Source organism: Pseudonaja textilis, chromosome 7 (genome assembly GCF_049901715.1).
Source record: "Pseudonaja textilis isolate UNSWEBS1 chromosome 7, rPseTex1.2, whole genome shotgun sequence".
NCBI classification, from domain to species: domain Eukaryota; kingdom Metazoa; phylum Chordata; class Lepidosauria; order Squamata; family Elapidae; genus Pseudonaja; species Pseudonaja textilis.
In genome coordinates, this window is record NC_141996.1 from 50,880,454 (window position 1) to 50,895,887 (window position 15,434).

At 36.2% G+C, this 15,434-nt stretch overlaps 1 protein-coding gene and 1 non-coding gene across 3 annotated transcripts in view; one reads left to right on the top strand and one right to left on the bottom strand.

Moving 5' to 3' along the window:
- The window catches only part of MRPS6 (mitochondrial ribosomal protein S6), a 36,157-nt gene extending 21,533 nt beyond the window's left edge, over positions 1-14,624 (top strand). For both annotated transcript variants that reach the window (XM_087937599.1, XM_026700558.2), the window contains exons 2-3: positions 4,685-4,824; positions 13,812-14,624. In XM_087937599.1, the coding sequence (XP_087793725.1) occupies positions 4,685-4,824; positions 13,812-13,989 (318 nt within the window). In that variant the 3' untranslated portion in view covers positions 13,990-14,624. The remainder of the gene's footprint in view (positions 1-4,684; positions 4,825-13,811) is intronic.
- LOC148125335 (signal recognition particle RNA) lies at positions 12,584-12,866 on the bottom strand. The gene has a single exon (XR_015744434.1).
- Positions 14,625-15,434: the final 810 nt, after the last annotated feature.

Below are 15,434 nucleotides of genomic sequence, written 5' to 3' on the forward strand. Positions count from 1 at the left end.
AAAAACGCTCCAAAACTAGTAATCTTCTTCAAGAAGAAAGCAAATTCTTTTATTAAGTAAATACCTTTTTCTTCATCCTTTTAAGTTTTAAATACAGTGTCAGTGTGATGCTAATTTTTCTTTCCCTTTGGATATATAAGTATACTTTAAAAAATATGTTCGATATCTTGTTTTGTTGCTGTTGTATTTCCTATAATGTGTGTAAATTATAAATCAATAGTTTTTTAAAAGATTTCACAGAGCAAAAGATTAAAATGGTAATGTGTAACATGTCAAGTCTTTAAACTTTAGGGGAAAATGGACCAACTAGGCATAAATATGTATAAAATTTCTTCTAGATGTCTTAAATAAAAAATCTTAAATGTCCCATGATATGTTGATAAAGGACACATTATTCAATGAAGTAGAATTATTACAGTAGGAATATAGATCTAGAAATGTTAACAAAATGAACATTTCTTGATGGAACTTTGCTACGATCTTTACCACAGTTTGTCACAGAATGAATAGTTTATATAACACACTCAATATGATATGGAAAAAAACCTGTTTTGGAGAACTCTTCTCACTGTATGTATATTGCTTGTTGTATACTGTATCTGTATTTTTGCCTCCTGAATTAGTCTTCAACATGAAACTCTTATTAGAGTATTTGTATAATTAAAACTGTATTTCTTGCAGTTTACATTTTTTGAATATAGAATTTTGTCCTGTCCAAGTTACTGTGTAGAAATGTTTAAAACTTCTGTACAAAGTTTAAATAAAAAGTACAAAAATACAAGTATTTCTGAAATGATCTTAATCTTAGAAGTTTATGAAATAAACTTAGTAGGTGAATATTCTTGAGAGTCTGCTGTGTCTGGCATTTTTATTCAATTTTGTTAAGAGATTATGTGAACAATTTATGATATTCCAATTTAGACAATGGAAAGACATACATTATTTCAGACTGATACTTTTTATTCAGTTTGAATCAAAGACCATTATGTGATGCATCAAATTTAGTTTAAATTGAAACATATGATTGCTACATATAACTAACTTCATTCAAATCAATATTTAGGAGATCTGGCTACCTTAAAAGAGAATATCTTAAAAAAAACATGTAGAATTTCTAGACCAAGTGAGAAACACAATTGGGGCAAATCCAAATATGGAAAATAAATTCTCTAATTGACTTAGAGAAGAGGCCAGAAACCAGTGGGCCACTTCCAGTATTTGCCTGGTAGGACCATGTTGGTTTGGGCCAGAGGTGGGATGCTATTGATTCAGCCCGGTTCTGCCAAGCTGGTAGCTCCCAAGATCAGCTGAGACCAAACTAGTTCTTTCAGATGATCTGCTGTTGGGCCCTCCTGGGCTCTCATATTGAGCTTTATTTCCTGTTTTTGAAGCACAGCTGCTTTCTGTGGCATAGCAGATTGCTGCGTGCCAGCTGTTGAAGACACGGAGCTTGCAGAAGGTGAATAGGAAAGCCTCTGCACATGCACAAAGCATGTGTTTGGTGCATGTGTGCAAAATGTGTGTGCAAAGCGCGCCTACCCAACCACACCCACCAAACGTGGCAAACCACTTTGAAACCCCACTAGTGGTTTGGGCTGCTGAGAATTAGCAAAATCTAAAAACATGCATATTTCACCCTTAAAAAGATTGGTCGCTTCTTACTAAATTAGTTTGGACTCTTCAACTTGGTTATTGAATCTTTTTAAATGTATTTCACATCAAAATGTATGCATAGTATTTTCTACATATGTTTTATTGTGAATAGTTAAAGCAAATAAACTGTTTTTCTAATAACAGTTGGAGGTGGAAACACATGGAAAACACTATGCCTTATTATCATAGATAATAGAATTGGAGGAGTTACTGAGACCAGCCTGCTCTGGGTGGGTCAAAAGCTATTCCAGTGATAAGAAAAATGATATTCTAATCTCTGGAATCGAGGTTAGCTTTTTAAATAGGATAGACTATTTTCATCCCTAATTGCTAAATTGGACTCACTATCTGAAGCTGCGCATAGGTTTTCCTTACTGAGGTACTTTCAGTGATTATTTGGAATCCAAGAGTAGCCATATATCCTGTACTTGTTTCTATAGGGCAAGTGTCCCCCCATGTAGTAGTGGCTTAAGGACAGTTTCTGAAAAGAAGATGATGAACTTCCAGGCTACTGATTATCTTTCTGTGATTCATCTTCAGGCAGTTGGCCTCACCTGGCCTTTCACATCCCACAAGCATTCTTATATTCATTTGCCCGGGAGGCATTTGTACATCTCATTCAAATTTCTGTACAGCCTTTCCCAATGGCTTCATATAGGCTTCGGCGCCATGGCAGATCAGATCAAATTGAATTCCCTGCACGTTTGCCATGATATTGAACAGAGGTTCTCCAGTCCTTTTCTGAGTATGGTTCTGCAGGCAGGAATACAAACACTGCAGCACATTGTCTTTAGTTGTCAACTTGCTGACCCATCCTAAAGAGATACTGTGGTCCATGCTATTACAAGTTTTTGAGAGATTAAGGACAGTATATAAGAATAGCACAACATTCCTACTCATTTTTCTAAATGGTGGGCAACCAATCTGCTGATTCTAATTGTGTTTTTTCCCAATTAGAATGGTTCCTAATTCTCACAGAAATGGGAACTATGGGGTCATAGCTTGCTTATTCTGATAGTACATAAACACTGGTGGGTATTAAACTAGCATTGGACTAATTATGAAATGACTTGATCATGTTGGATAGTTCAATGAAAATTACAACTCAAGTGCAACAGTTAGGAAAAGGGCAAATTCCTTATGGGTCACAAAGGAGTTGAAACGGGAGTACTGAATATTTCTCAGTAGTACTCAGATATTGTTTACAGTCCTGGCTGGTTTATCCAGAAAGGATATTGTAGAGCTGGAGAAAGATGGGTGAAATTTACAGCTGCAGTAAGTTGTACCTTTAAAAAAAAGGAAAGAAAATATTTAGATACTTTATTATAAATACAGGTACTCCTTAACGTACAACCACCATGTTTAGTGACTGAAGTTAAACGGCACCGAAAAATGTGACTTATGTCCATTTTTCACACTTATGACCGTTACAGCACCCCCAACTTAACTGCAGTGATTCACTCAACAACTGTGGCAAGAAAAGTTGTAAAATGGGGCAAGACTCATTTAGTTGGTAGATTGAAGATGTGATAGTGTCTAGCTTGCATTATTTTGGAAGATGGGTAAAATTGGAACCCGAAGTAGTGATTAAGCTACAAGTAACAAGTAATTCCTGGTTCAAAGAGAGCAATAGATATGGTGGAAATACAGAGGAGCAGATTGCTGTTGCTATCTTGGAACATCTCAGTCTTATACTAGATCATCTTTGGTCTGACACAGCAAGATTCTGTTAAATGTTTCAGTTTAAAAGCTTAAAGAAACACCTACCTATTTGAACTTGAATGGAGATGCTATAGACAATAACATTACGTGTATGATAAAATATAACCTTGTTTCTGTAGAGTATTATTTAAATATCTGTTTCCTCTTTTCACATCAGATTATAAAATAGGCATGAACCACATGCTGCCCTGGATAGCTAATGCAGCCTCACAAAATAATAACCTTTAATATTATTATGTGCTTAATGTTATATATATTTTATGTGCAGCTCAAGACAATTCCTCTTCATGATCTAAAATATCGAATTCCTCTCTTAACTGAATTTTCTTATACTAAAGTGGACCTAAGAAGAAGTTGTTTTCAGGTTTTTGTCCTATGGAGTGTTACACTTGTGAATATGAAATGTTAGACTTAGGAATGCAGTCTACATTCACATGTTTTCTAAAATCCCATTAAATTGCAAAAACTTTTTTTTTTTGAAAAACCCCTTGTAAAGCCGCTATTAATATGTGTATAATATGTATACATTCTTGCAAATGGATAAGAGACTTGTGTACATTCTTGCAAATGGATAATCAAACTTTTGAGACTTCCCCTTGCTTTATTGTCTGTCTTTTCTCCCCCTTCTTTTTAGTTCGGCCAGTTAAAAGTAATTGCCATTGACTTTGTACACATTATTTTGAAATACCTACCTTCTACATTAGGGCTGTCAAACTTGCAGCCTGTAGGCTGGATGCGTCATGTGCTGGCCACACCCAGTTTAGCGAAGGGGGGAAAGGTTGCGATACGTCACGTGACACTGCCGTGACGAGACAAGTTTGACACCCCTGTTCTACATGGACATTGACAGTTGAATAATGTGAGTAAGCTCTTTTTACCCTAATTATTGCCAAGATATTAGTTCTTCAACATTGGGAAGACAAATTTATGGCCCCAATTATCCATTAAATTGAAGATTTGTTACTTGTGCCTTTTGTGTGGCTGTTGAAAAAAATAGGATCACCAATATGCTCGCCAGTATCCGATGACAGATATGGCACAAGAAGAAGAAGACTTTTGAATGAGTGAGTCAATTGAATGTCAATTATACATGAACTATTACAATATAATATGGATAAGTTCTATTGAAACCATTTTATGAAAAATGTCATGTACACACACACACACACACACACTGCATTTTCTCTGTTTTTATTATTTTTTCACACACACACACCCCATCCCCCCTCCCAATTCTGTTTCAGTAAATAAAGTAAGATAAATGATCATTGACTACAACATAAATGTATGTTTTTCTTTCTGTTTAAAGCCGGAGACAGCTGCAACACTGAGGCGCACAGTGGAAGCTTTGCTGGAAAGAGGAGCAGTGGTGAGGAATTTGGAAAACTTGGGAGAAAGAATGCTGCCATATAAGATAGTAAAACATGATCAGCATCACCTCAGAGGAGGGTATGAGCTACTTAATTCTTGCATGTAATTTTGCTAGACTGGATATAACTCAAAGAAGTGATGACGGTACAGAAATCTACAGAAGAACAATACTAGAATTGGAGCTTGGGTAATGCCTTAGCAGCTGCTCCCACAGTGTCCCAAAACTTGATGCCTACCATATCAGTTAAGCTACACTGCTGTCTTTTACCAATACATGAAATTATTGATGGGAATAGGAGTTGTGGTACAACATATCTGAAGAATACCCAAATTTGAGGAATTGCTTAAGGAGAGAAGATGATCTTTGTCAAAGCTACTATGTGCACCCATTTCTTCCCTGTGCATACATATCACTTCTTTCAATTGCATCCAAGGTTTGAAAAATACTCTTTTCAATGAATGAAAATCAGTGACGTTTGTTCATTAGATCAATTCAGATAGCTACCCATATTCCAATTGCAATTCTAGGTAGCAAACCTAATCAATGGTATACATATTCTTAAATTATATGAATCAATCTTTAATAACTGCAAAATGAGATAGCGTATTCTCCCAAATAAATCAGTGAAATAGTTCTTTTTGGTCTCATTGACTTCATTACTTGTTTCCACTTAATAGTATTTTGCATTCCTGTTTTTCCAATAAATGTAGTGCAGTTGTCAAACTCACATTGTCACGGTGGCATCACGTGACGTATTGGGACTTTTTTCCCCTTTGCTAAGCTGGGCGTGGGCATGGCCAGCGCGTGATGCCCCAGCCTGTGGACCAGGAGTTTGACAGCAGGATTGCAGCCATAAAAACAAAATTTTATATTCCCTTCGCTAAGAAATATATCTGTTATAGAAATTTTTCTAATCCAAATTAGCAGTTTTGTTTCATTAAAATATTTCAGTATATGTATTTCTGAAGAGCCATGGTTAGAATGCAGTATTGCAGGCTAATTCTGACTGACGAGTGCCAGCATTTTAGCAGTTGGACTCTCACCGGCTCAAGGTTGACTCAGTCTTCCATTCTTCTGAGGTTGGTAAAATGAGCCAGATTGTTGGGGGCAACATGTTGACTCTGTAAACTGTGTAGAGAGGTTTGTAAAGCACTGTGAAGCAGTATATAAGTCTAAGTGCTATTGCTATTGCTAACTGGATCAGACTGATTCATGTGTGGGGTGCAGGGGGTACAGGGGGAAAGAAAATTGTAATAGATAATGGTCTTTCAGATCTGACACAATCTTTCTTAAATTCATATGAATTTCAATTGCAGCTCATTATTGTGTAGGATATGCGAGGTTCCCCAGCATATTAAACCATTAACATTGTGTTGTTTGGCACTGTACTAGGTATTTTTCTTCTGGATGTCATTTTATATAAATGAGTTTTTGCTCAGCTGAATGCTAGAACTGGATACTAAAAGTAGAATAGGGGTTTACAATATTTTACAAAGCATGTAAATATTTAAACTGCAGTGGATATAAAAAGGCTGCAAAGGCCACACATGCATGGGAATAAATTCCTCCTAACTCAGTGGAATTGAATCGACATGCATATGTTTTTCCTTTGTTGTACCAGCCTAGGAACCTCTTGTTCTAATCTGTACCTGCTGGCTTATTGAACGGGAATATGGAACTGAAATGGAGAGCTGCATTCCATTTGTTCTTCTGTAATATGCCTAGGGCGGGGGTGCAGCTCTTTGGTTCTCTCCTGTGGCTCCCTGTCAGATGATCCCACTACTGGTTGGCCCCACCCCTTATCATCCCCTCCTACTCACTCCTCGCCTGCCCTAAGAAGAGAAGGGTGGCGGCGGATGGAGATTTGCTCTGTATTCCAGAGCGGGAGCAAAGCACCCCTCTACTTGCCTCTTTTTCCGTCCCTTGTTGATGCTGTGCCCACCTTGGCCGCTGCGGGAGACACATGACTTTCTGCCACGAGGTCAGGCCGGCTGCAGCCAATGCTCTGCATTGTAATGGGCTCCAGGAGGAGGTGGAGGGGACGCAGTCTCCCCCCCACTGTGAAGCATGCTACGGTTAAGTGTGCTGTGCGAGGCGCTTCAAGAGCAGCGAGCAGCCATGGAGGTGGTGGGAGCAGCGGCGTCAGCTGCAACTGGCCCAGCCAGTGTCTCAGGGCAGACAGAAAGTTGCACATTTCCCCATATTCCTCTTGCCGCCTCCATAGCCATTTACTGCTCTTGCAGTGTCTCATGCAGCACACTTAAATTTAGCGCAAGATGCGCATAGCACCAACAAGTACAGGAACAAGAGGCAAGTAGAGCGGCACTTTGCTCCCAGTCTGGAATGTGGAGCAAATCTCCATCTGCCGCCATCGCCCTTCTCTTCTCAGGACAGACGAGGAGTTAGTGGGAGGGGAGGGCGAGAGGCGGGGCCAGCCAGTGATGGGCTCATCTGACAGGGAGCCACAGCAGGGGGACAAAAGAGCTTCATTTATCTGGGAACCTGAAATGACTCTTGATTGAAATCGTATGGTTAAAAAGAACCCAAAGAAGAAAGAACAACATCAGCAAAACAAAAAATAAAAAAACCTCTCAACCCTCGACTGTTTTTGGAAATGGCTCAAGAGGGAACACACACACACACACACGAGAAAGAGAGAGAGAGATGTGAGAGAGAGAGAGAGAGAGAGAGAGAGAGAGAGAGAGATAGAGAGAGAGACACACACACACAGAGAGAGATACCAGTTTCCCAGAGAAAAGAAAATACTGGGAGCCACAAAACCTGGGTAGGTGTGGCGGGGGGAGGGGTTGTCATGTGACTGGATGGGAGTGAGTAATGTTGAGTTGGCCACACCAACCCAGATTTTGTGGCTCCCAGTGTTTTCTGTGGGAAACGGGTCCAAATGGTTCTTTGAGTGTTTAAGATTGTAGACCCCTGGCCTAGGGAATACTGTTGACCTATATATGTGAAGGTTCACCATGTTTCAGATGTTAAAACTGGTAAGTTGATCTTTTCCATATGTGTTTACATGCTGAACACCTCTGAGAAACCCAGTTTGAGCCCTGAGAGGTAGTAGACAAGGCACTTTTCTAGTCACCTTCCAAATCTCATAATCAGCTATATCATAAGTTTTCAACAGTAGAGCCTAAAAATAATGATGATATATTCTTAGAAAGCTGAAGCTGAGTGTTCATAAAACGTAGTTTTTCTGGCCCTGTTCTAAACAGACTGTCCCATGGGCACTCTGTCACACCAAATCATCTGAGAACTATTTTCCCATTAGAGTTGTGAGAAAAGTTGGATCCAGGTGCTTGTTGATTGCTGATTGATTTTTTAAAAGTCTCTTGTGGCAATATAGCTTGTTAGTATATATTTGAATTCCATAAAATTAATATTGATATAAATTAATAATAACAATGTCGACATTATAACCTTGACATTTTAATTTAAATATATACATTTTAATTTTGATATGTGTAAAATTAGATATCTGCCTCTCTTTTAATTTGGAAGAAATAATTTTAATTTGGAAGAAAGTCTTTGTAGCTGATATTTTGAAGGGAAATATAGAGTACAAATATTGCCTTGTATTGTATTTAATTTAAATGTATTTAATATGTATTTAATTTCATGGCAAGGTACCAGTTGGGAAAGGCTACATTAAACTATCCCTTTTTGGAGTAGCCTATTTTTGCTGGAAAAACTGTGCATGGCTAATGGTAGGGAGATCTCTTTTTTTTTGAGTTGGCATTGTCAAAAATGCAAATTTTGTATATTGAAACATTTTTAAAAAGGGAAGTCTAAACTCCAAACCTGGGTCAAGTTTTCAAAACTTATGAGTCTTAATCAGAGGAGATGGTGAAAAATGGAAAGAAAGAGAAAAAACTTTGATTAGGGTGGAATTAGGGTAACATCTTTCTGTTAAGGTTTATTTTTACAGAAATAATCTGTTGGGTGCCATTTTTGCCAGGCACATAAGCAGTACATGGAGCCAAGTCATGGCTACTTTGCAACCTCCTTTATATATTATATAATGACATATATAGGTCTCTCTACAAATACCCTATATCTATAGTCCTACTGCAGTTTGGCGGATCGAATCCCACCAGGCTCAAGGCTGACTTAGCCTTCCATCCTTCCGAAGTGCGTAAAATGAGGACCCAAATTGTTGGGGGCAATATACTGACTCTGTAAACCGCTTTGAGAGGGCTGAAAAGCACTATAAAGCGGTATATAAGTCTAAGTGGTATTGCTATCTTCTTTTGTATATCAACTAATGAGGAATATTCTAAAGATGGAATAAAGGAGTTGCAGTGATTTTTCAAGATTTCTAGAACTCAAGATAGCTTGTAAATACTGAATAAGTTTCTGTTTTCTATATTACCATATAAGGAGTCTAAGAAACTTTTGAAAGCTCTGTAGAAGCTCATTCTAAAGAATTACGATAGAACCTCAGGTCACGAACTCTTCTGACCATGACCAAATTGGGTGCCGACCAAAAAAATCACTAAATGTTTCACTCTGGTTGCGAACACATCCTTGGGTGGCAATCAAACACAGCTGCAGTGATTTTCCCTGCTGTGGCGATTTCCTCTTCCACCCAATTTTTTGTGTGCGTGCATGCACAATCAGTCTTGCTTCCGGTCGTGACCAAATCGGGTTGCGCCCAAAGTCCTGGAACGGATTACGGTCATGACCAGAGGTTCCACTGTACTGTCTTAGAATTTATACATTGAGATAGATTTGTTGGTATATATCTGAAAAACTTGTAAACAGCTGGCAAGGATTTTCTACCCCCAGTCTTTAAATGGGAGTAACGTCAAGCTCAACTCCTGGTAACTTCATGGATACAGCCATGCCATTTGCAATAATATGTAATTGGTTTTGCTGTTGCTTTTTAAGAATTTTTTTACTTTCCAGTCTAGTCTATATTCATGAATTCCCTGGAAGTTCCTATCCAAGAGAAAGCATGAGATTTGTAAGATAAATAGAGAAAAATGTAAATTGTTTAGCGTACATTGAATTTTAATTGGTGAATCTTGAGGTTTTAGTAAAAATAGTTAGAATGAAAAAACACCATAGGATGAACTTGAAAAGAAATATATTAATTTGGATATGATAGTTGAGCTTCTTCTCTATATTCAATCATATAAAATTGAATTCTCTTCTATCTTCATTTTCACATCCTCTTCACATCCTTCTGTAATGGCTTGATTCAAGCAGTTTTAAAGATTAATCCATAAATTTCTTAAAAGAAAACACTCCTATAAAATACTGGTGTGAATTTAAACAAAGTAATTGAGGTTTGTTTTCACTTCCTTCCATTTTGGTCAAATATTTTGAAACAGCATTTTTTAAAAATGAAGCATTAGTTCAGTTTTGAGATTGTTTGTAAGGGCTGAACCTTTCCCACTGAATCAATTCCAGGTTATGGTGAAGAACAGCAGCCTCCTTTTTGGAACGATTAAATACTATAGTGTTTATAAGCATGCTTTAACCAAATATTTGTGTCCATTTAATTTAAAGAAACATCATTTGAAAATAGATGGCTCAATAATGATTATGTATGCCCACATCTGCCAAATCTCCTTATTTTCTTCTATTCCTCTTTTATGCAGGTGGGTGGGTGTAAACTATTAGAAGAATTATATAATCAAACACTGGTTCTCAGCACCATAGTCTATTCTCAAAACTGTTTATTTCCAATGAAAGCAGGTGCTGAATTATTAATATCTAAGTGACAATAGTATTTTGAAGATCTTTCTTGATCTCATTAAACTAATATATTTTATTCTTGTAGGCTCATGAATAAAATATCAGAACTTAAAATTATCTTTTTTATGTTGATCAAAGTAGAGGAGAAAAGTTTAAGTTGATGATTTTAGGCAGCACTTGCAGCATATGAAAAATAAATCTCTAATATTTCCAAGGGCACAGAAATCTCCAGTCTGGTTAGTAGGTTGAAGTGCTGAATGAAAGACAAGCTGCTTAATTGGGGGCAACTTGTCTTTGGAAGTTCAAAGTACAGAATTTCAGGTAAAGGGGAAATAAGATATAAAATAGATCATTTTCTCTTTTTAGGCAGACTTTAAGGAAAAATACAGTTTATATTTATGGAAGACCAGACTGCTTAGAAAAATTGCAGGCATCTTTGCTGGTTTCTTCCCTTCCCATTTGAATCCCCACCACCCCACCCCCCAGCCTGGCAGATAGTTCAATAAAGCTGCAACCTTGAAACAGGTGTGTGGGGGAAGAGACTGGAAGAGACCCGTGTTTTGAAATGTCTGCAGCTACCAGCAAATAGAGAAAAGCAGCCCAATAAAGCAATGCATTTTTGCTGCAAAAAGAGTGGACGATGAAAAACAAGTAAAGTAAAACACATTGTGTAAATGTGCAGATTGGCTGTAAACAGACGGAAAAAAAACAGAAGAAATTCTAGAGTGAGGATAGCAATAGAATAGAATAGCAATAGAATGGGTTAGAGATAATAGAAAGTACTCACATTAACATACAGATTTGTAAGTTTCACATTTCATTTTTGTATCTTTTTAAAAAAAGAAAACATCTCCCCAGGCCTCATGGGGAAATATACAAAACTATCTGTTCAAGATTCAGCACTATTATGGCTCTTTTTATATCTGTATCAATTTAATTGGGTACAGTTTAAAAAAGAAAGGATGACAATTTTTCTAAACAGCCTGCTCTTCCATCTTTCTCAGGATAAGAATAACTTTTGGTTGAATAGCATGTATTTGTGAGTTTTGGAAACTCTTCAGCAAGCAAGTTGATTAGGGAGAAAAAAAGGAAAAAAGGAAGTGAGAGAAATGTGACCAATCTTGGAGATGTTTTGTATTAGCTTAATGGACACGTGATTTATTGGGAAACTTTCTGTCAAATGGATAGTCAAACCAAATACTTCACCAAGATTCATAGAATGCAGACATATGGTACCTTGTGTATAGTTTCTGAACCTTTTCAGGTGAACAATAAAGGCTAAGTAATAAAGCTGGTTTTTTTTTAAAGTTATCTTTCCACTTTCCAGCTTATTGCATTTTATAATAAAGTCATAAAAATATTTTTATTTCTCATATCTCTTCTTTATAGAAGAGTGCCAACTCCCTTCTCCCAACATTAAAAATATTTATTTAAAGAACTTAACAACTGGTTAGGCAGGCTGCAGAATATATCTTTAAAGAATTTTTATTTTTTACAAACAAACACACATACAAAACATAAAAACATAAAACCATCTTCCATTTTATATACATACAGTGTGTCAGTTGGTTAAAAATCTTTTGTGCTATCCTTTTGTAGTCATTTACTCACAGTTTATATCAATTTTCACATTGTCAAACTAACATGCTTGTATATTTATCAGTTATTAATCATCCATGACTAAACTATTTATTCCATCATTTTATACGAGATTTTCCAAGTTTTATCTTAAAATTTATGCTATACTTTCAACTAATGGTTATATATGTCTATATTATGTTTTATATCAATCTATTAAATTTCTATCACAGAATTATCTAGTCTGTTACATTACCATGTCTTTTTGTCCAACCATTGATAAAATAAATCCCATATCATATAAAATTGTTTGTCTTCTTGTTCTCTAATTTCAAATGTCAATTTACTCATTTCAGCACAGTCCATAATTTTCTTTGGCTGCAGCATATATCTGTTGAGTTTGCTTGCGCCAGTGTTGCAATTGGAATCATTTTAACAATTTTATTAATATTCTTCCCCATTTTAGCCAAAGTTTTCATGTAATGTGTTTCAATTTTGACAAGAGTATTCTTTCAGTTTTTTCATTCATTCCTTGATTTTCCCAGCTAGATTTTGATTAAACAATAGTGCTTTCAACCCTTTGGTAACTTCAGTCTTTTTTTTTTTTTTTTTTTGGACCTGTTCCATCTCTGACCTGGGCCGGTTCACCCTTCCTTAGGCAACCTGGTGGCCCTCGGCTCCCCGGGGATCACCATATTGATGCCAAACTTAGTGTGGACACCTGATCGGCATAGCCCACTGCAACCCAGAACTCCTGAGCTTAAGCGATCCGCCTGCCTTGGCCTGCAGAGTAGCTGGATTACAGGCTCGCGCCACCACACCTGGCTAATCTTTTTTTTCTTCGTTAATTTAAAATAGACTCTTCATCTTTTATTGTTCATTACTCACTCAGCGAATTGGTATTATTACTGGTATTTTGGAATTAACCTAAATTTTAAGTTGCTTGTTTTTCATTTGCTTCCAATTCAGCATTGGCAAAGAACTTGTGTTTTAAAATTACCTAATTTAGTCCATAAATCTGCTCATTAATCCTAAATCCAGATGCTTTCCCTCCCCTCCAAAAAACCCTGATACTTTCACTTTTGAAATCCATGTTTTGATGGTTCTGATTGGTAGAAACATTCCATAATTAGTTTTCCTTTGAACAAATTTTATATTGCCTTCCCATAGCCTGTCAGCTTAATGCCCGGGTTGTCTTGCAAAGGGAGATGAGCCTGTAACGCTTTTTTCAGTGAATGCCCAGAAGCCAGATCGATCCAACACAACACTTGCTAATCTGGGTGACAATAAATCTGGCATGGAATTCAAATTATGTATTACCATCATATTGAATGTCTGCGTAGATTCTTAGTTATCCAAGTCATAGTTGCCCTTAGCATTGGTAGAAGACACAAGCCCCTCAACCAAGATGAAGCACTGTTCTTTCGAGGGGGGATATCATTAATAATAATAAACTAAAAAGGAAAATAATATAGGTAAATATTTAAATTCTGACTTGCCCCTTTATGGGTTCTCACACCATTTGACACCACTATTGGAGCAAATTTTAGAAACCATACTCTAGTTTTATACTTACCTTGCTGTGTAATATATATGGATGCCATTCTTGCTTAAATTTAGTTAAACCTTTTGTAGAAATGTTCAGGCTGAGATCAAGGGAGGGGTCAAGACCACCTTCACTTTAGACTCTCATCAATCTCACAAGATACAGCATATATTATGTCTTTTAACATAAAACCTTTTTAACTGTTTTTTTTCCCCTTATCTCCAGGTATTTTTTGGTAGACTTTGATTCTGCTCCAACGATTATTACAAATCTCGTGGACCATTTAAAACGGGACATTGATATAATCAGATCTAGTGTTTTAAGACATCGTATAAAGCAGACTGAAGAATGTATAGGCATAATTCCAGTCAATTATATAGAAGAACTACAGAAGAAGAAATAACCAAAAGTGATACCATAGTAATATTATTACCATTGATTCAGACTTTATCATAAGCATGTAGGAAATATGGTATGATGTTTCAACTATTATAGTTTAATTTTTGGCTACTATAAAGCCCATAACCTCTACTCTTATTTCTGTTATTTTAAAAATCAGAAAGCCTTTTCTCCCCTTTTATTGCTTCTCTTATTTAAATCTGCTCTGCACCCAAAAGCTAATCCTGATATTTTTTAGAACTTGTTTTCAAGTAAACAGTTTTAAGAGCAATTTGTATCCTTTAGATATGGCACTCGTAAAAACTGTAAAATGTTAAATGAAATAGTTGAGAATGCAATGAAATGTTCAAAAATCAGTTTTATAGACCAATCTGCATAGTCTGTTCTCTGGTATATTGCTTTCTCCATTCAGCACAGCTAAAATCAACAGTTTTAAATGTAATTTTTGTTTTCAAAATTTTCAACACTTCGTTTTCAAACTACTATATTGTTATATTATTATATTCTTAAATGTAATCTCTATGGACATATTGGTTTCTTCTTAGAATAAGTACATAGCATTGATAGTTGAATCAGTTTCATCATCTTACCAGCTTTCAATGCATGAATTGATTAAATAAAGTTGTAACAATTGCCTCATTTTGTTTATTTTTTCTACGTTTTGCTTTATTTCATCCCTCAGTATATCAATATGTTATCTACCAGACTGGGAAATCCTCCCTTTCCTTAAACCAACTAGGCATTAACAAAAAGAATAGATTTGCATGGTTACTTCTTTAAAAAACAGAGCCATATTCATTATAACATATTAAGTGTTTTGGTTGTTGTAATTCTTAAAAAGCCACATCAGACATCAGCTGTTACAACAGGCTTTAGTCTGCCCCACAGAAAACAGATCTGGTCTATATCTGCTTGTAGTTGTCTCCTTTTATTTACTAGAGCCATTTTCCCTAGCCTTGAATTCCTTTTCAGATTCATTGTTATAGGAGTCCAATAGACCTTCAAACTGAGGAGATTACACTCTAGGAATCAAAACTCTTGAAAAGTTATGTTCCAGTCTAAAAAACATAAGTTCAAAAAATTGCTGGTTCTATACTGGTAGAAATCAATGTGGACAAATTCTGTTAATGTTAAGGAATGTTATGCAAATTTATCTAAATAACTTAAAATAAAAAAAAAACCATTGTGTTAAAGAAAAGCTGAGAAAATGAATTAAGGCAATTACTTAATGCACATCTTTCAGTGACATGTACATTAAGATGAGAGCCACAGATACAGTAAAGCAAAAAGTGGAAATCTGTCCATTATCAATTACAGCAAAACATTATATTGCACTGTGGTTGTATTCATGAGCAAATATTTTCATCAGAAATATCTTTATGATCTATTTGTGGCTGTGTTACAATGAGATGCATTAACTTCTTTCAAATTCCTTCACTTACCCTAGGA